Raw genomic sequence first — 21,099 nt, 5'->3', positions numbered from 1 at the left:
AGTCCATTCTCTTAGTATGAAATTATATTTGGGATGAAATTATTTCAGTATGTGTTCTGAATTTTCATAACACCTGTGTTTGGCTTGATCTCAGTTCTTGAAGAGAAAAAAAATCACCCCAAAGTGAAATATATGAACTCCGCTATTCTCAGGCAGCATTCATTAACATCCAACTATGGTCTCCGATCTAATTTGAAAGCAGGTCGCTGCAGGCAGAGTCAGTAATTTTGAAAGTCTTATCAAAGTGATACAAATAGAAATCACTGAATGTGAGTATCCTGATCTTAATAACGTCAGCTAGAGGTTTTGCTGCTCTTTTCTAATCTGTCATTTTTTTTAAATAAATGAGTATCTTGTACCGTCATCTTGTAAGTAACACTATAAAACATTGCTCTATAATATTTACTTTGCATTTTAGAAAAGTTGTTTTGCATTGGTGTTTGATAATGCATTCACCATCTATCTACAGTAAAGGAGATTCAAGATATTGCAATATTTCTGTCAAATTTTATTCCTTCAGTGGAAATTGGGACATGTGTCTTGACCACTCTTGCTTTATATGATCCCATTTACAGGCACAGCTTTCTCTTCCATCACATTGGGATGTGTGCAGTGGTCTTGCTTTTTCCATCAGGTACAGTCATTATGGTTCATTGTTGCCTGTCAGATTCTACAAATCATTCCTGCAGCCTTTATAACATGAAGCCAGGTCAGGAACATGGAATGTGTGCCGAATCTGAGTGTGTGTTAAAACATAGATGGAGCAGAAAGGGAGGGCAGAGGCTATTGTCTCCACTGAAGTGGAGGGCGGATTTACTGCTGTTTCACAGGGAGGAAATATGACCTGAGGCCTCCTACCGACTTCCATAGGATCACAAGTAACAGAAGAGAGCCACCTCCGTATAAATCTCCACCATTATTGCTCTTTTGTTTCTGCTTGTCATCTCTTCTGCTTGCTCAACATACAGCGTCTTCAGAATGAGATAAATATAAATCACATGTTTATTGTCTGACTTGTTGCATACGATCTTCTCCCCCCAAGTAGTTTTGTGGTTGTGCCATCACTGTGAAGGCTGCTAGAAGACAGACACATTCTAAATCAAAGTTTTATAATAGAACAGTGCCTTTGGACCTTTTGACTATTTTTATATCAGTCAGTGGCGGGCCAGATACTAGTCTGTCACTGATATAAAAAGAAGGGTATTTGTTTGTTACAATCACTTTTTTCCTATGTAAAACTTTCATTTTTGTTCAAAGCCGCCACTTTAAAGACGTTTTATCAGATATGACAGCATTATCCTTCATGCATTGGTTTGTTGTCCAAGGAGGAAAGGGGCTTACTTTGACGCTAAAAACATGGTAATGTGAATATAATCTCCATCTTTTTACACTCACTGTTGGAATGTTTGGACATTACAGTATAGCTAAGGTCCTCTCAGCCTGCTTCCTAATATTGGTATCTACTATGTCCTGATAACAAAACTGTACATTCACCTATCTTTTTTCTGTAATCCAGGGTTGTAATAATAAAATATGATGTTATAATGATCAGTGAACACAATAGATGTTGAAATACAACAGAAAATATCAGATTTTGAATGTAGTCCTACGTACACTTTATTAAGTGTACAGTGAATGCTGTCAATCAGTGAACCATCTCATATGTTCATAGGTGTCGAGAATAATGAAACGAAAAGCGGTTTTCTGCACGCATGAGAAATATTCCGCTTTTTGACACATCATTACACATCATTAGACGATTCAGTTCACGCCCGTTTGACAACACTGGATGCTCCCTTCTCGTGCCCCTCGGAAATATATAATTTCCCAATGACGGCATGATTCTTCTTTCAAGTACTTGAATTAAAACACATGAACACTGTTGTTAGTAACATAAATAAATTGTATTAAAACGTAGTATCACATTATTTTATTAAAGCAATCGGCAAGTGATGGTTATTTAAAGTGCCTTTGTTAAGTAAATTTTGTCTTTACCGACTGACAATGAAGCCCACATGCTCCCTCCCCCCTCTCTTCTTGCTTCCAGCAACAGTCTAGCAGCAGAACAGAAGTAGCGTACTAGCATGGCGCTCGGCGGCGTCGGAGTCCCGTTGTCTCGCCTGTGTCATTTCATGTAAGCTTTTACTTTACGATCTACAAGAGGTGCGTTTTTACTTTAAAGAACAAAAATCTTGAAATAACAATTGTATTTGGTGAATACTCCCGACAAGTGGCTAATATATTATCCGTAGCTTTGCTATCTAAGTAAAAAGGTTAGCAAGAAAGCAAAAAATTTGGAGATACGGGACAACAAGAGGAGGAGTTCTGTTTTAGGAAAGGTAAGATGTGTAGCAGCTTTTAGTCCATTCATTTGTTATTAAAAGACATGCACTGCGGTTGTTTGAGAAGTTATAGATTAGTTTTGAAGTGAAGTACACACTCTGGATTAACTTTATTTTTTTTTAAATAAATGTTGGTGATATTAAAGTAGCCCCGCTGGAGAGGAGCGTCTGCTAGCGAACTTAATGCTACTTTAATTGTTTGTTTACTCCATTTATTTACTGTTTTACATTCAAAGTGCTCTTGCACTGATGTGAAAAGTCCAATAAGTCTTACGTAATACCGTCGTTTCCGTAAAGTGATGCAAATTACTGTACAAGCTTTAAATATTTGATGTCATTTTATCATCTCCATATTTGTAAGACTGAAGAAGATCACACGCATAACCTGACGTCTGTCTGACTTATTTGTACCTTTAGAATTATTAATAATCCAAATGACCTAATGTAATTCTAGATAATTTCTGTTTTGTCGCTGTCAGAGGACAGATCCTTGTCTCACTCCTACACCATCAGTAGGTCTTTCTATTGATGTCCCAACTGCTGCATGGTTCAGACATTTAAGACAGTGTTCAGCTGTAATTATCCATTGACAAGTAAATGACATTAATGTGTTCAGTCCCACATTGGCTAATATAAGGGCAGACTAAATGTTTGTGTCATGATGACAGTGTGCCAACTGAATGTTATACCTGCAGGGCTCAATAAGTGAAGTACTACACAGTTATAGCATATGATGTTTCTTGTATGCATGTTATATTTTGACTGATTTCTGACAAACACAGTTGATTAATTTTCAAGCTTGTTTTACAGCTGATGCAGACGCCATGGTCACAGCCGAGGTATGAGGGTGACGTGACAGTACTGGTCCTGCTTCTAAACAAAACCTTTGTCAGCATCATGATTTTCAGCTGAAGTACTGGCAAAAACACAGAGAATGGACGAGTCAGTTTTGTTGGATTTGCTGGAGTGCCCCGTTTGTCTGGAGCGACTAGATGCCTCAGCAAAGGTTCTCCCTTGTCAGCACACCTTCTGTCGTCGATGCCTTCAAGGAATCTTGGGGTCACGTGGAGAGCTGCGTTGTCCAGAGTGCCGCACATTGGTGGAATGTGCCGTGGATGAACTCCCCAGCAACATCCTTCTTGTGCGCCTGTTGGATGGCATCAAGCAGAGACCTCGAAGGGCTGGCACTGGGGCAGGAGCTTGTACAAATGGTACGTCTGGAGCCGTGGCCAGAGTGCACAGCAGCGGAACCAGGGAACAAGGACCCCCAGGAGCACAGCCCCAGCGAGCTCAAGCTAAGAGCACCCTCGTCCGGGTTAGTATACTCACTGTGACTGTTCAGGGATCATTAAGTATGAATCTGTGTTTCCCATTGTTAGGGTCAAGCTCAAACAAAACAAAGAAAATCTGTGTGGATTAAGAGCAGCATGTGGCATTGCTGGCTGTATAATCTTTTCTGCAGATTATCTGTCATCACGGAGAGCTGAAAGCCAGCCAGTTGACTAGCAGCCGAACTTTACTAATTGCTGCGATTGAGACCAGTTAGTGGTCGCGCCAACATTTGATTCTGCTCCGTGCCGACTGAAGCTGGACTTTTCATTTAAGAATGATTCTCAGATGCTTTTTAGCTGCTGACAATACCTTTAGCCAAAGTCTTTCTTACATTTGAGATTTCTGCAGTAGCTTTTCTTTTTATATACGTGGGAATTGCAGGGTGGGACTACAGGGTGGTTGTTGTAAGACTAGTACTGAGAAGAGTTCTGTTTCCAGACAGTTGAATGGAGACATACTAGAAGCCTGTGTTTCAGCCATTTAATTAAACCAGTGCGAGAGATGAAGTTTTAAACACCTAGAGATTAGAAAATAATCTTAGATATCCAGTATTTCTCGGTAACTTCTGTAAGACCAAAGAAAGTGTTCGACCCATAACTTAAGCAGAAAAAAACAGCTATTGCCATGGCAGATTGTGGTTGAAATTTTTTATCGTATTTCATTGTTATTTACAAAATTATTAACTAAATCTTTAGCTCTGACAAGAACTACACGTGGTTTACTCTTTTCATCATTATTATTATCCCCCATTATAGTAATTAACTTTAAAATCTTAATAATTAAGGAAAGGAGTTACATGTTACATTTCTGTACGTTAAACAATTTTTACTATATATGTAATCAAACAACACTTTATGGACTTTTTATTAGTTTGAATGTAATTTCTTTAACATTTTTTCATGTTGAAAATCTGCTTCTAAAAGTGTGAGACTATATAATAATGTGAAAAAGGCTTGCTCCCCCTTTTGAATAGCTCTGGTCTCCACAAAGGGAGGGTAGTTGAGATGAAAAGATGTCAAGTTTCTGTGTAGAATCATAGGAATTTCAAAGTGCTGATAATGTATCTGCCTCGCCATGTAGGTATGAAGATCAGAGACCTCGTTGTAAATTGCTACCGGGGGACCCGCCTCGTTTGCCATACAGTAGTATCACTTCAGAAGATGTGTGCTCGTTTCAAAGCTGTTGGTGAATTGTGGAATTCCCCTGTATTCTGAACAGCATGTTTGTTGGACATAAAGATAGGCATGTGTGAAACTAACACATTTCATGTTTTTAAAACAGAAAATCCTCAGTATATATAGAGGTTCTTATTTAAATCAACAGAATTCAATACTATTTCTTATTTTTCTTGCGATACCAACTGTTATTATTGACTAAATGTTTCTGAAGTCTGGTCTGCCAGTCTGTTCTGTTGAAAGAGAGGAAAGGGCTTGACTTTGCAGGTGTAATGTTGTAGAACATAAAAGGCAGCGATCAGAGCTCCTGCAGATCGCCCGGTCTGATCTCTGGCCAGTGCTCCATGGGGACTGAGCGCTTGACTGCCCCTGGCTGACACCCTTAGCCCCCACTTCTTTATTGTTCGTCATCTGTCCCCTGATTTATGTGCTATCTCAAGGCTTGAAGCAGCTCGTCTGGTGTGGTGCCCCCGTTCAGGGCGAGCTCCACCTCCCAATCCTTATTTCTAGAGAATGGCTGGGAGGGGAGAGTGGTGGGGACTGCCTGACAGATGCACAACAGGGTTTTGTTTCACCTCCCCTCTGATCTTACTTACTGACCAACACGTGTGGAGTGGCCTAAAAAGATGTGTGTGAAGATGTGAGCTACCAGTAACAGAAGCTGATGAGTGGTAAGTGAAGGCGTAATGACCAAAAGGGACAAATGTATAGCGTGTAACCTTGCGCAATCAGCTTCCAGCCCCTCCCTCTACAATCTCCAGGGTTGCAGCAGTTGTTTGACACCATGGCAGTTCTTTGATGAAGTGAGTAAGAAGACTCTTAAATCCTGCAGTGCTGTGGTTTTTTGCCCTTTCACAGTCTGGCTGATGAGACACGGTTACATGGATGTTTTGTCTGTCCCTTGGTCTTGTTGACTCATAACACAGTATTTTGTTCACACAGATTGAGAACAGATAGCTCAGTGGTATTTTTGCGTGAGAGCAAGTAAATCCTTTGGAGCTGTCTGGAAGTCAAAGGTCAGGGTTCATGAGTCACGGCTGTCAGAGGTCAGAGCCAACCAAGTTGAGAGAGAATTAGTGAAGGATTTCTGAGGATGTCTTTAGTTATTATTAAGGCCCCTTTGGGAATTTGGGCATTACTCCCACATGCTCAAATAACTTCTTTTATAATCACTCCTGTCTGTCATAACACTTTAGTGTTCATTTTTAATGGTATTGTGCATTAGACACAGACGAGGTTACAGTTGGAAATCTGTTTTGTAGGATAATGTTTATGAAATAAGGCGTTTATTAACAATCTATTCACTTCATGACCAAGTGGGTGTGTGTGTCTATGTTGAGTATTTGGTTGATGGGAAATGAGATACTATTCTTTCCTAAGCTCCTTGGGATGTAATTAGGTCTTTATATTTTCTTTGGTAATGAGAGCTTTATACAAGGAATGTTTTTCTCTTTTATAAGCCTCTTACAGTTGATGGTCCCTTCACATGCCATTATTTCTCATCATCCTCAAGTCCATCAAAGCAGGAAGCAAAACACGGCATTTAATTTGCTATTTGCTGCTGATTGAAGGAAGAGGGCTAATGTCCCCAAGAAATTTAAAGTTTTTTGTTTTCCAGTTATATTGTAAGTATCATAAAATTGTGTGCGTTGTCCTGGTTCTTTGCAGTTGATTTATTTCTTGAGAGAAAAAGAATGCTGTTTATGGGTTCCTTATGTAGAAGTATCTCATTAAAATTCTTGTGCACCTCCCTCATCTGAGGTCTGTGAGTCATGCTGGCCCTCTTTGATGACATCATATTGTTGTTGAAGCTTTAGCTTTTGGCCGGCTGGCTGACCTCTGCTTGTGCGACACAACCCCATCATTACACCCTCATGCTGCCCACATACTGGCAAACACATACTTACTACTTTCCACTGGGAATTTTTCAAGAAGGCCTTGGTTTTTCATTACTGTTCTCTCAACACACTCACACGTTTCCCTTTCCTCCTCTGTGTTTTCCACCGACATATACATGTGGCCATGACCTGGACAGTATGTTTCAGGGATTTTGGAGTCACCTGTACTTTATTCTTTCTTACACAAGCTGTAATTTCCTTTGATTTCAGCTGTCTGCTTCTTCTCTCTTTGCTGTCTAAATCCAGACTGGACCCCTTTAAAAGTCTGATGAGATTAGTGTTTATTAGACAGTAAGCTGACACTGCTCCCTGTTTTCCTCTGACTGGTGACTCTCATTCTGAGGAACAAAACACCCCTTATTTACTGAATCCATCTGTGTCTCTGGTCACCATTATATGTTTATACACACTTATTTGACTCTTTAAAATTAATGGTTCCAGACGATGTTGTAGAATCCAGAAAATTGGTGGAAAATCAGATATATTCACGCCACCAACTCACAAACAGAACAGAATGTGTAACCCACAATGCTTGAGATTTAACCATCAACAGTGTCTCAAACTGCTCATCCTGGAGCCCGTCTCACTGTAAATTGGGCAAGCAGAGGGACAGGAAGACCATACGTGTTGTGTATGTGTTTTGGAAACAGTCCATTAGCAAGTGGCTGGTTATGCTGTGGGAAATTACAGACCCCCATGTGTGAGTTGACATAATATCCAAGGAGAAGTTCAAAAGACACACAATCACATGATTAAGGTGCTGCCCCACTTCATTGTGGTGAAAAACTGTTCCCTGGTGAAGGATGTGTGCCTCTCTTTGTCTTTTTTGGGGCCCTTTCAAGATTTGTAAAATACATGGAGGAAAGAGTTGACGTGTTCTCTCCAGACAGAGGAGGATGTTTTGTGTTAGTGTGTGAGTGTGCCTCTGAGGAATGCTATGAGTGGTTGCAGGTCACTGTTTCACCTCTAAACATTGGGCTTGTCTAGTCTCGTCCCACTTGCTAGCTCACGTTCAGCTTCTTCAGTGAACTCTCTTTAAGTTACAACATGTATTTATGTATATGTGGTTTTTGTTTTTAGATGTGAAGTGCTGTTTTTTTGACTGGGTTAAATGTAGTGATTTGAAAGGAAAGTACAGTAGAAGTTCGTGTCTGTCATATACGTAGCCTGTAGCTTTGTTGACACTGATGCTCCTGGTGATTTGCCTCTGTACCTGAAAGCCCCTGGGGCAGACTCAGCTGCAGGACTTATATCTTGTTTCATAACATCTATTCAGATTCTTTTAAGTGCTAGCCATGTGTCCATCATTTTCTTATTCCTTCTTATGTGAACAGACGATTACATTAACCTCTTAACATCGGTTTTGTTACCAACAATGGGTTAAAGTTTGTGGTTTTGTCGTGTAAATTCTGGGTGGTCCACAACCAAAAAAGATGTCACAATTGCCAGGGACCCCACACTCCCTGCTTCTTCTGCCCATATCTCATCTCCTTCCAAGTCTGTCAGCATGACAATAGTAAAGGAAGCATCCATGACCTTCTTTGGCACCATCTTGTCACACCTGTGGGTGCCACTAAGAGCCTTTTAGCTTTCTTGTAATGTGTTGGCCACTGGTTACTGTGTCTTGGGAAAAATGTCTGTCAAATCAGCTCTTATCAGTAGTTTGTGTTGTGAGCACTTTGAGTATTCCTGCTGTTATATAAGGCAAGAACGCATTTTATCCATTTCCTCTGTAGCAACTAGGTTCCTGCTTTGGTTGTGATGTATTGACAGCAAATTGTTTCACAGATGTTTTCAGTTCAGTTTATTACTCAGGCTGTTTTGTCAGCTGTTGTCACACTGTATACCCAACTGCCCCAAATATCTGCCTGGCCTTAGTCGAGCAGTTTGACCTCTGAACTTTTGTTGTGATTGGTGGAGCAGGAGTGGTCATCCATGGGCTGTTTGACTCCTGGTATGTTAACTGTTCCGTTCCTATCCCAAAGGCAGAATCATGATTTTCTGGGAATTTAATTTTCATTTCTTTGACCTCTGACTCTAGAACTATTACGGGCTCTTTGCGCGTCTCCCAGCAGCAGTGGGTGTCATTGGCTCACCTTGCTGTTGAATGAGAGATGTGTGGTCCCACACTTCCTTCTGAATTTTGGGAAAATGTTTTAAAATATTTCTTCAGATCTCTGACTTCTCTTTAAGCCATGTGTTTGCTGTTCCACTATGCGCTGAGAACTTCCTTGTTTTTTCTTTGGGGCCCAGAGCTGCAGTTAATCTGCATTTGTCCCCTGAGTGACATCTCTGTCTCAGCTGTGAGAAGATATGGAGTGTCCAGCACTGAGTCCAGATGATGAAGAGTTCTATATGTCCAACCAAAGCAACTCTGCCTGTTTTCTGTGTATCTGCTGTGATAATGGCATTGGCAAAAAGCCCAAATCTTGCAGCAGTAAAGAAATTAGAGATAAATGCTTTGCGGTAGACTATATTAGCTCTGTGGCAGTGGTAATTAGTTAGATCTTTCAATGTCGAAGGAGAATTATTTGATCATTTTGTCAAGCTATATTGCTAAGCTCTAATATATAAACTAAAAAGTGTGTTAGAGATATGGCTCAAATGTTGCAAACCCAGCTTTTAAACCTGTGTTCTCAGTTTTTCTACATGTGGGGGGTCTCTCCTGCTGACAGTGTGTGATTAATTACTAAAGTCCACTTGAATAGGAGAGTGCTGACAAAGACTCTGTGTTTCTTTCATCCATAATATTCTGTGTGTGCACACATCCCACCAAAAACACTGACTCCAGAATTCTGTACACATCATAACTGCTCTGATTATAGGCAGATGTACTTTGAGCCAAGTTGTTTTACACAAACACAAACCTGTGTGAGTTTGGTCTGACCAAACCACTGCACTGTTTGTTCTAATGAGTCACAGACTGATTTTAGATCCGCAAGCAACCTCCTTATACAGAGCACTCCAACAAAAACACAGGTGTGTCATCAGTACACACACAGGCCTCTGATAACACTTGAAATGTCAGTGTGGGTTTCAGCCAGCTAGACTTGGTGGAAAGGTGTGATCTTCACACTGATCATGTCCATGAGAGGCCCATTAGCTCCAATATATGTGGACATCCTGCTTTTAGAGATACCAGCAGCTGTCTCCTTCCTAACCATTGCTTAATGTGGGCTGTGTAGCCACAGCAACTTGGATTTATGTAATGTGAGTGTGTGCCAGCAGAATTGCCTGCTTGTCAAACGTCTCGTGTGAGCCCTCATGCGTTTTTCTTTAACGGTGAATGTGGTCAACACAAAAACAACCTTGGAGCGCAGAGATTCCATGTCAGTGTTTTGTTTTTTAATTCTCATGGTGCTAAAAATGTAACATTTGACAGTTTTTGAAACTTTACACTTTCAGTAAAGTAAAATCATAACTGTACTTGCAGGAATAGTCATTAAGTGATTTTCAACTAGCTTTCTTTTATGACTAGTAGAAGAGGACTTTAATCAGCTCCAAGGGTGTTGTACGTGTTACAGACTGGAGTCTTCATTGGTTCTTGCCCACATCGGTAGACACAAGGAGTTTGTGAGTTGGATCTATTGGGAGAGTTCTCTTTTCCAGTGAGTGTTGTCTCACCAAACACTTCAAACTGTGAAGGGGTGGTGCTTGTTAGATATGAACCACTCGTCAAAACCTTGCAAAACAACTGCAAACTAGCGATTGCTCCAAATGCTGAGCTCTTGTGGTTCTTTCTCCATTACTTGATGCATCCTGGGTGTAGTGGACATCACGGAAACCTAGCAGCTCCATGCTACATCTGATTAAGCCAAGGGTGGAATGGACAAACATACCCCCACTTTCTCAAGAAAGTGAAAAATGGTCAGTGCTGTGCTGCTTCTTCAGTCAGAGAACAGATACAGTGTTTGTGCCGTGGCTCTTTGCCAGCCCTGTGTCAATATCCTGGGTTTGTTTGTCCTCTGTGAAGGCGTACAAATACCAGGAAACGCAAGCAAATATTCTTCCGTTGCCCACAAGTCTGACACGCAACACTGAGCAATTGAAAGATATTGATGACTGGAGAAATCACAGGGACTTTGGCACTGTGGCATTTTTTTGAGATTCAGCAAATCCAGATAAGAAGTTGTCCATTCCCTTGTCAAATTTCCCCTTGAGTTGCAACTGCATAAATCAGAGCAGAGCAGGTGGCTTATCCTGAATGAGGAAAAGGCCACAGACACTGCATGCTTTCATCAGCACAATAGAGAGTAATGTGAGGAAATACTTAGTATGCAGCTCATATTGACTGGTTTTCAATACTCAGATACTGTGACATTTGTGAACTAATCCCCCTGTAGCTTGGATACAAGCTGAACGCCTTTGTACAACTCTTCTGTTGGTGTGTAAACAGCTTATGAGATAACTGTTAATCACATTACCAATTGACATAATGTTTTTTGCTCAAGTATTGTATTGATTAGTGAGATTTTTTGTCAGCTATTACGCTAGCAGTACACAGAATTCTTAAAGTATTACATTTGTAGTGCTTATTTTGATTTTTTTCAGTCCACTGTTTTTAAATAAAATAGTGTGGGGTCTTGCTGTTGCCACAATGAAGACAGCAAATTAGGTCTTATTTTATTTAATAATAACACAAAAGAAGCTCTTCACCTTTAAATTTGAATTATGTATTAACAAATTTCAGTCCAAAAAATATCACACCCTCTGAGGAGACCTAAAGAAAGTCTCTTTTAAGCTGAGCTGAATTTAATGATTGCACACTTCTTGTCTTAGATAAGAAAGCACACACAACAACTCAATTATTTTTCATTCCTTCCAAATTTCAGGGTGAAAAAAATGGCTTTAGTCTTTCAAAAAAGTCGGACATGAAAATAGTGTTTTTGTTGCACAAATATGTAATTAATCTCTTACTATTGTCTATATTATCTTATTTATTATTGGAGTAAAAAACAGTGTGATGATAATTTTAGATGATAAACAGCAAGTTTTCTATTTTCATTGGAGTAATTACTCCATTTCTTCTCCTACCATGGAGAAGCTGCATCGATGGTGATGGAAACAACAGGACTCACCTCTCACCCTAGAGGCTTCTAAAGTTCTCAGTGGCTGATGGGAACCTCCAGATATTTAACTTAGTGGGAGCCTTTGAGGCCATTAAGTCATAATGAGACTCATTTAAACCCGGTCTTGCAGGTTTCACCTATGGGCTGTAGACCCCCAACACTGGGGAGATTGGAGTCGTTCTGATGATGGTTGTTTCATTTGCTCCTGACAGTCATGCAGATAGTTTTTGAGCTTCCTGCAGTGTACATGAAGGACAGCTGATGGGGAAGGTCTCCTCCTGTTGAAGGATGGCAGCTCCAGTTTGACATAGCAATGTCAAACTCACTCAATGTTGAATATCTGAAACTCCCCATCCACCATTGAGAACTGAAGAAGCCTCTCGGATGAGATGTCAAATGTCTACAAGCTTATCGTACAAGTTCAGCTGACTTTCTTCAACACAGAGATCTACCATGACCTGATGACAGAGAATCTTCACTGACACAATGGATGTAACTTTTTCAGGTTTATTACATCCCGCTTCAAAGCTTTGATGTATTGTAATTATCAGCGTTTGTGTGTTCGTCCGTTAGTCCGTTCGTTCGTCCGTCCGTCTGTCCATTAGTCCATTTGCAACCATTGCAGATAGAAAGATGAAAGAAAAAGCATGTAACTGTGGCGGCAAAGGGGATGAAAATGAGATTATGACCTTGACCTTGAGAAAACTAGGTCAAGGTCAAATTTGAACTTTCGTACACTCAGGAACTGGATAAGAAAGACTAGGGAGAAGGCCAGTGTGAGGAAGACCATAGATCAAACGTACTGCCTTGATCTATGAAAATAGGTCAGAGCACTAGCTTTGATCTTTGACCTATGCAAGTAGGTCAGGGTAAAATTTTGAATTGAGGGGTGTCGCGGGATGTTGTAGTCTCTGACTGCATTGGTTCTTGTTTCTCTCTGTGATTGCTTTTCTTCTATGTTTCTTTTATGGCTAATAATGTTTTGCGCTCTGGTTAGTGTTGATAGCGATGTGACACCAAGGTTCTCCTGGCCGAAATATTTGCTATTAATTAATTCTGACTAATTCTTCATCATCTAATTGCATGCCTACTGGTCCCTGGTGTGTTCTGTGTTCAGGAGCCTGTAACCTGTAACCCTGTGTGTGTAATTAACACATATATACTGTGTACATATGTACATGTAATGTACATGTGTGAAGTGTGAGTGTTAAAAGAATTTCCCCAAGAGGGATGATTAAAGTATAGATTATTATTATTATTATTATTATCTGTAAGAGGCTTTTTATCTTTTCCCAAAGTCCATAGTAGTCTCATCAAACAATGATAGTGGTCATTGTTGTTCTGTGAGTGACTGAGAGGGGACCTGCGTGGAAGACCTATACTCACTGCTGTCGTCCTCACCTTGAAGTCCTGTGGATGGAGTGTAGTCTTGACACTATGACACTTTAACTATTAAAACTTAGCACACTGGCCTCATTCAGCATGTTGCAGGGAGAATAAATTCACAATGTTCTCTTTAATCATTGCTGTAGAAGCAACTTTTCTAGTTTTCAATAATGGCATCTTTTTTGTGCATGATGTATGCCTCTGGCTGTTAGCAGAACATAACGTACACCATATGTAGCAGCATATGTTGGCAGTCTATTATAGGTGTCTAGCAGCAGTAGAATGTCTGGTTGCAACAATATTCAATGGTTATTGTGCTGGTTTGTGTAAAAAAGGCAAATGTAGACTTTCTACTACTCTTCCAACAGTCTATCAGAGACAGGGTCATACATTAGTGGGTGCTGAGAGTTTACTGATTTGTATTTTTGCTTGATTTGCTCTTGTGCACTACTTCCATATAGGTTTGCCTTTTGTGGAGGAGGTAAAAAAATGAATCGTGGAGTTTCTAATTAATGTTGATCATAAAATATGCTATGAAAATAATTTTCTTCATGCATCGCAGCAACATCTGCGTTTTCTGTTTAAAGACCTGCACCTCAAGTTAAACCCTGCTTTACATACATTACTGTTTTTTTTAAAAATCCTTAGATTTGTTTTGAGATAGAATATATTCAGATTTAGTTTTTAATTTATTTCAAAAAGGAAAACCTTTTCATCACATTCAGAGTAAGCCTAAAACACCTAATATCTTTTACACTGTCACGAAACCATTGTTAGGTTCACGACCGCAAGCTTTGCTTTCTTTAGCTCATTTTCTATTCAGGCTTTTGATCTTACACTGCTTCTGTCTGCATCCCTTTCTAGTTCCCTAGCTTCCTTTTTCTCTGTGTCAGCCTTGAAATATGAGTGGGTTCCTGTGAGAATTGTTAAGCCCAATGTATGAATTGCTGCAGAGTTAAAAAGTCGTGTGCTTTCAACTTTTTGTCAGAGAAGCAGAACGGGTGATCCCCTGGCCACCCAGAACCAACCTTACCTCTCAGCCAGCCAGGTATAGAAGCCAGTTCATACGCAGTATACTACACAAAGAGGTGTGCCAGTTCATGTGAAAGTGCTTTCGTGCAATCACATTTTCACAGTAGAGCCCACAATTACACTCAGCAAGAGCTTCATGAAAACCGCATGTGTGACAGCTGTATAGTATGTGCATATTCTCTCCCATAAGTCCACGCTCCCTCGCTGCTAAAATGCTTTCTTTCTCATGGCTAATCTGTAGCTTATGAGGTACACTCTTCTCAGAACTGTTTTGACTATTGGTCCATGTGTTGAATGTTTTTATGGAAACCACCAGCACTGCAAGACAGACCTCTCAGTGTAGTTCTGCATGGTGAAGTCTGTATGATAAAAGCCAGGAGTCCTTAGGCTACGCCTACAAGGTGACTTTAAAAATGTAGATCGATAGATTCATTGATATGTGTTTTGGAACTGCACTCAACATCCGTCTTAGTTTTAAACCTCATTCACAATGAATTTTCAATGCCAACATGTTGCTCCTATGTTTGCCCCCAAAGCTCTGTGTGAAACATTGAAGGCATGGGAGGGTTGGAATGGATTTCCCTGTAACATGATTGTTGATTCTGTTTCATGAATTTTTATAAGATCTTTGAGATCTTGAACAATTTTTTGTTATCATGTCCCGTTTATAGCCATGGAGTCAAGTAGATCACAGTTTTGTCTTTTTCCATGTTTTACTAATTTAAATGATTGTGATGTGGATTTTTTTCCCCCTCAAATCTGGTATAACAATAAGGATAGGCAGTCCAACATTAAAAAATTGTAAGCAGTAATTTACCCTGGGGCAACAGTGTTGAATAATATTTTGTGTTCCTCATATTGATCAGTAAATCCTGCAAGTGTAATACTGACATAACAGTTTAATGCATTTTCAAACAATTTTTAGTGGTATAAACAGAATAGCTGATTGTTTTAAATGCACCTGCACCGTTTATTACAAAAGTTAAACATTTTTTAGTGTAATTTGACATTGACTGATTGTTGTGGTTTTGTTCGGGGTCGTATTACTTTTAACATTTTATGAAGGTTTCATGATGTTAAAAGGAACTTTAGGGGCACCAGTAGTTGAATTTTCTTTCCTGTGGAGAGAACCATTGCATAGACACGTAGACACTGCAAAGCTCGGTGTCTACGGTAGGCAAAGCTAATACTGCAGATTATATGAGAGCAATATTGATCCCATCTAACTCTTTTCAACAAAACAATCCAGCGCATTTTCCAGAATTTTATGTCATTTCCATATGATAGCTCATTAACTGAACCACCGATACGAGCCCCATCACTGTAGTCTCAGCCAGAACTGGACAGTGCCTGCATTCTGAATGGCTCTCATAAAAGTCACACCACAGTCAAGAGGGCAATAAATAGCCAACAAAACTGCTCCTGGGTGGACTTTCCATAGAAACCAGAGAATGGAAGTTTTTCTTTTGTCTCAGACTGAGAGCTAGACAACAGCTCCAGATGAGTAAGCAGTATCCTGTTGTGACTAGAGCAGCTCATCTGACAGCCTCTGTTTGACAGCATAATTGTTCAAATTGTAAGTAAGCGAAAATTTTGTTTATCTGAATCTGACTCATTCCTGGTGTTGGTCATCATTATGCTCTCTTGGACATACTGGATATACTCCATTTCAGTCAGGGAAACAAAACAAAACACAATGGCACAGCTGTCTTTCGGCACCATTATTTTTTTTTTTACCCCAAATTAAGAAATTCAATGAAAATACACAGCAGCAATAAAGACTCACTTGTTTAAAAACTGGTCAAATTGTTCTAACCATTTATTGAAATAGCCCCTGTCTTTCTCCCTCCCTACAGATTTACTTTTTATTTTTTCAGAGTGCTGTCTTCATCTCCTCTTTTATTGTCTCTGTAACTGCCTTTTACGCAGAGAAATCGCCAGGCTTTGAGGCGATGTGTTGGAGGGAGTGAAAGAGGCCATTAGGAATCAATTTAAACTAATGCAACTCTAATGGAATCACGATGGCCCACATCTTCCTCTCTCCACTTGTGTCAGTACCTGTGGCAAAATGTTCAGATCTACAGTGAACGGTGACGTAGGAGTTAACAAATGTCCGGTGACTGTCTGGTCAGCGTCCCAGATCCTGCCAGTTTTTTATACCAGTAGAATGTCTGTCTTGTCTCGGCCCGGAAATGCATGCAACAGGGCAGATCAGACGGACCTGCCCCCAGCCCTTACACACACTCTGTTTTGACAGTAGTATCCCCTGCGTGCTCTCCACCCCCTGCAGAGCTCCTGGAGGTGTCCATATGGGAGGGGAGTCATGTCTGGCACGTACACAGAGGGGAGAAGTTTTCTGTCCGCTGTCCTTTGTAACAACAGGTCCAATTGCAGAACAGTAAACCTGTAACCTTGACATTTTAAGTTTCATGCTTTACGGCTTTGCTCTTTAGTTGAGCTGTTTTATTTTCTAATCGTGGGTTATAGCGTCTTAACAATATGTTGAGCTGCAGCTGTAGCTTGGAGGACGCCTGTCTCCTTCAGGCATTAATGTGTAATAACAGAAAGCTGTTATTGTAATTAATCCTGTTTGACCTGGTCTTGTCTCCACTCTGAGGAAGCATTCATTGGGTTTTTGTGTGCCTGTCTGCTCGCTGGTTGTTGACATTTGGCTGTGCTGTAGAACAGTGGACACCAAGCCCCAGTCATTTGTTACTGGTCCTCAAACAAAATCTTTCATGGAACAAATTGCAGTTTTTTTATTAGAGCTTCAATATCTTAGTTTGAAAAACAAGTCTTCCCGCTGTCACCTTACTGCCGCACTGGACTCTGTTGCATCATTTCACATCAGATAACTGCTACTGTGATTTTTAGCTAACCATATCCTAGCCTTTGAAAAAAATTTGACAAAAACTCGCTGGAGAGATTTTTTGGGAGGAAACGATGAAATCGCAGAAGCATAGCAGACTGCTAGCAATAAGAAAGCATCATTTAAAAGAAACTATCAAGATTTCTATCTAAGTTACGGGCTCATTGCAACTGGTGATACACGAGAGCCTCACCCGGTATGAGTTATTTGCGGTGTAATGATGCAAGTTGATATTATAGTAAAAAAAATGGTTTTGATTGCCTAATACAATGTCCAATAGTTGTACTGTATTCAGATTAAATACTATGAACTGACAGGTTTTTATGATTTTAACACCTGTCCTTCTAACCGGTCCGCTGAAACAATCATTCATTCATCTTCTGCCGCTTCATCCGCCATAGTGGGTCACGGGGAGCTGGAGCCTATCCCAGCTGGCATAGGGCGTGAGGTGGGGGACACTCCGGGCACGACGCCAGTGCACCGTGGAGCCACACACTTAGACGGACAACCATGCACACACACACTCACTCCTACGGGCAATTTTGGACCGGTCAATCAACCTGAAGCGCATGCTTTTGGAGGTGGGAGGAAGCCGGAGAACCCAGAGAACCCACGCAGACACGGGGAGAGTATGCGAACTCCGCACAGAGCGGGACTCGAACCTAGACTCGCCGTGTTGTGAGGCGACAGCGCTACCCACTGCACTGCCGTGCCGCCAGTCCGCTGAAACATTTTTATACATAAAACTGGTCACTGGTGCAAAAAAGGTTGCACACACAGCACTTGGCTAATTCATTTATAATCCAATGCTGTGGAGAACACTAACAGACAAAGCCCTTTTGCACACAGGTTTAATTGCATTATCTGAGGTGCAGGAGTAATTACACACACCAGCTGATGCTCTGAACAGTGGGTCCAATCTCTCTTTTGCTGACTTTTTTCTGTTCCTTCCATTCTGTTTTTTTTCCCACTCATTACAAACTCAGGTAGATTAACAACATCATAATTATTCTTCCCTACAAGTAAACAATGAAAAAACTCAGATTGCTCAATGTCCACCTCACAATTTACAAAGCTCCACACCAAACAATGAGCGATCACATTCTGCTCCTTTTGTGTACTCAATTTTGTAGAAAGATCTGTGGACTGTTAGTTTGCTCTTTCAATGGATAACACTTGACAAATGCAGTGTTAGGAGTTTGTGGGATTAGCTGCCTGGTCAGGCTTTTCCATCTCCTGTTTGTCTAATGCAGGGTAATGACACATAAAATATTTGAACAGATAATGTGCTCAGCTTTTCAGCTAATCAGGACGTACTTACAAAATAAATGTTACCAAATCACATATTTGCTGTCGTTTTTTGTTTGGCTGCTGAATAAGAACTTATGTTTTTGAATATCCTCTTTTTTGATTGAGGCTGAAAAATACATTTGTTACAGACATAGTGAGCTGCTGTCGTATTTTTTCCATATATATTCATAGCAAATGTTAATGGCAGTGAAGGTGGTGGAATCAAACTGGATAAAGGAAAGGAGGGTCATGATTATGTGTTTATGTTTACATATGTTTTAAGCAGCCTTGGACAAAACTTTTGAAGTATTTTTAGACCAACAGCTTATCCCTCTATTCTCCACAGGGGATGGATGGTCGGTGCTGATGGTGCTGCATTATGCAGCCCTATTGCAGACAGCACTGTCTTTCTATTTATATATTTGTAATATTTATATTTGTGACCCATTGTCTTACCTGGAATCTCAATCTCTTGAGTATTTCCTTTAAAAGTGACATATTGATTTTGTTTTAGCCCAGTTCAGATGTAGGCAGTGTGACTGACAGAACACGTTACCCCGTCACGACTGAGATTGGTTTGCTAAACTCATTCATTGGGAGTCGAGGTTCAGTTCCCCCACTTTTACTCAGCCATCAAGGTCAGAAGATATTCATTCATTCATGAATTCAATGTCAGCACCGCTTCTGCTGTTGTGAGTCGCAGGGTGCTGTTTTTGAAGTTGGGAGAAAGCCAGAAAACTCAAAGAGAACCCACATAGACACGGGGAGAACATACAAACTCCACACAGAGTGGGACTCGAACCCGGAACCGCCTTGCTGCATATTGATATATTGGTGTAATATTATTCCAGGCACACGTTATTTACTGACACCTTTATGCAGAAGTAGTTTCCCTTCATGCAAAAGCAGTTATGTAACACTGCTGACTTTGGACTCTGCTCTGCCACTAAAGGTTTTATTAAGTCTTGGCATCAGTCGACAAACAAGTGCTTACAAACTTCAGTGTCAAAGGGACAAGCATTTCATATTTACCATGTAATTAGATCCCACTGGCTTTGTGGAGCTTGAACCCCATCTGTCATTTGTAACAAAAATGGCAGAGCTTGTACTTTCATTAGCATTTTCACCACTAAACTCCCTGCCAGGCCTGGTTGGGCTCTAAAACCCTGTTTTCCCCTGAAAGGAGGCCCAGTTTCAAAGCTGTGTATAAGAGGGCTGCAGTGCCCCTCCTACCACACCCCTCCTTCCACAGGCTGGCCCAGCTGAGCCAGAGACCAACTGGTTCTCTGCCTTTGGCTGTGTGATTCCCTGCAGCAGGGTAATGTCACCCTGGCTCACCATCATTCTGTACTTTATTTCTCCTCTGAGCTTTAAAACGGTTCATTAGCCTTTAACAAGACTGCAGCACTTCCTCCAAACTCTGCTTTAACCATCTCTTGCTCCTTTTTCCTTTTACCCTTATCTGTGTCTGAGTTCTGGCCCTTTCATTTAAATTCTGTATTTGTAGTTGATTCTGCAATTTCATTTCTGGAGTTTACATCCTGTGTTTGTGATTCTGATCACTATGCAAGATGTCCAACAGCAGTGAGATAAATGATGGGGGGGTTGGTTTGGACTGAAGCCTTCCTCATGGACACCCACCCTGAATGGAGTACATTGATGCCTCTCTGTCCTGCTGCTCCCCCTCTACTCACTTGCCCTCTTTCCTTGGATTGTCATTCCCTGAATGGGCCTTTCAGGGCTCGAGGCTTGCAGACCGAGATACAAAACCTTCCTCTGAAAGATAAAGGGAGCGAGCCCTGGGCCCTCTGAGAGCGTTAGTCAGCTCATCACACCCAGCCAGGTTTATCACACTTAAACTGTGAGCATACTGCATAGAGCTCGTCATCATCAGTGAACAAACAGGAAGGGCTGTAGTCTCTGTAGTGATATGAACTCACATTTTCTTTGTGTCTTTTCTGTTTGGAGAATTCCAAAATTTTATAATAATTTCCCGTAAGGCCTGGTTTCAAGATGATTAATGTACTGCAAGGCTGACTGTAAGTAGTATTTTTAAATCTGATGGTTTTATATGACTTCTCAGACTTGTTACAGTCTGTCTGTGGGGCTCAGCTTGTATATTTTCCTTTTCATTGTTCTCCACGCTACTGCGTGAGAACAATGATTTTGTAAGAATCCTACAGCTAAGTCTGCAATAAACCTGCCATGTATTTGGATACCTTTTTTTGTGTTATTTTTGTGTTGTATTTGCCAAAGCTGTCCTGCCCCCAGGGCAAAAGCTCTAACTTTAGAAAACTATGAACAGCTCTCTTTGTTACTGTTCCAAGTAAAATGAATGTTTTTTAATCGTCCTCTTATCAGAGGAAATGATGACTGGGTAGAGAAAGTACTCCACTAACTGTCAGTCTCTGTAGGGTGTACCCCAGCTCCCTTGTGCCAAGGCGCTCTATAACTACGATGGCAAGGAACAAGGAGACCTCAAGTTTAGCAAGGGGGACGTTATCATTCTGCGACGGCAAGTAGATGAGAATTGGTACCACGGCGAGATGGGTGGAGTCCACGGCTTCTTCCCTACCAACTTTGTCCAGGTCATTAAGCCGTTGCCACAGCCGCCTCCTCAGTGCAAAGCTCTGTATGACTTTGAGCTCAAAGATAAGGAGGCAGACAAGGACTGTCTGCCCTTCTCCAAGGTGAGCCACAACAGCA

The 21,099-nt window shown here is 40.9% G+C and overlaps 1 protein-coding gene across 5 annotated transcripts in view; it reads left to right on the top strand.

Moving 5' to 3' along the window:
* Positions 1–2,074: 2,074 nt before the first annotated feature.
* sh3rf1 (SH3 domain containing ring finger 1) overlaps positions 2,075–21,099 on the top strand; it is a 31,629-nt gene continuing 12,604 nt past the window's right edge. For 2 of the 5 annotated variants that reach the window (XM_068319496.1, XM_068319491.1), the window contains exons 1-3: positions 2,082–2,339; positions 3,153–3,657; positions 20,808–21,083. In XM_068319496.1, coding sequence (XP_068175597.1) covers positions 3,277–3,657; positions 20,808–21,083 — 657 coding nt within the window. In that variant the 5' untranslated portion in view covers positions 2,082–2,339; positions 3,153–3,276. Of the gene's footprint in view, positions 2,340–3,152; positions 3,658–20,807; positions 21,084–21,099 lie in introns of all 5 variants that reach the window. The other 3 variants (XM_068319492.1, XM_068319494.1, XM_068319493.1) reach the window with 3 other exon arrangements.

The sequence above is a fragment of the Antennarius striatus genome, chromosome 7, assembly GCF_040054535.1.
Source record: "Antennarius striatus isolate MH-2024 chromosome 7, ASM4005453v1, whole genome shotgun sequence".
Taxonomy (NCBI): Eukaryota; Metazoa; Chordata; class Actinopteri; order Lophiiformes; family Antennariidae; genus Antennarius; species Antennarius striatus.
Note: the sequence above shows the minus strand (reverse complement) of the source record. Positions and strands in the feature narration are given on the sequence as shown.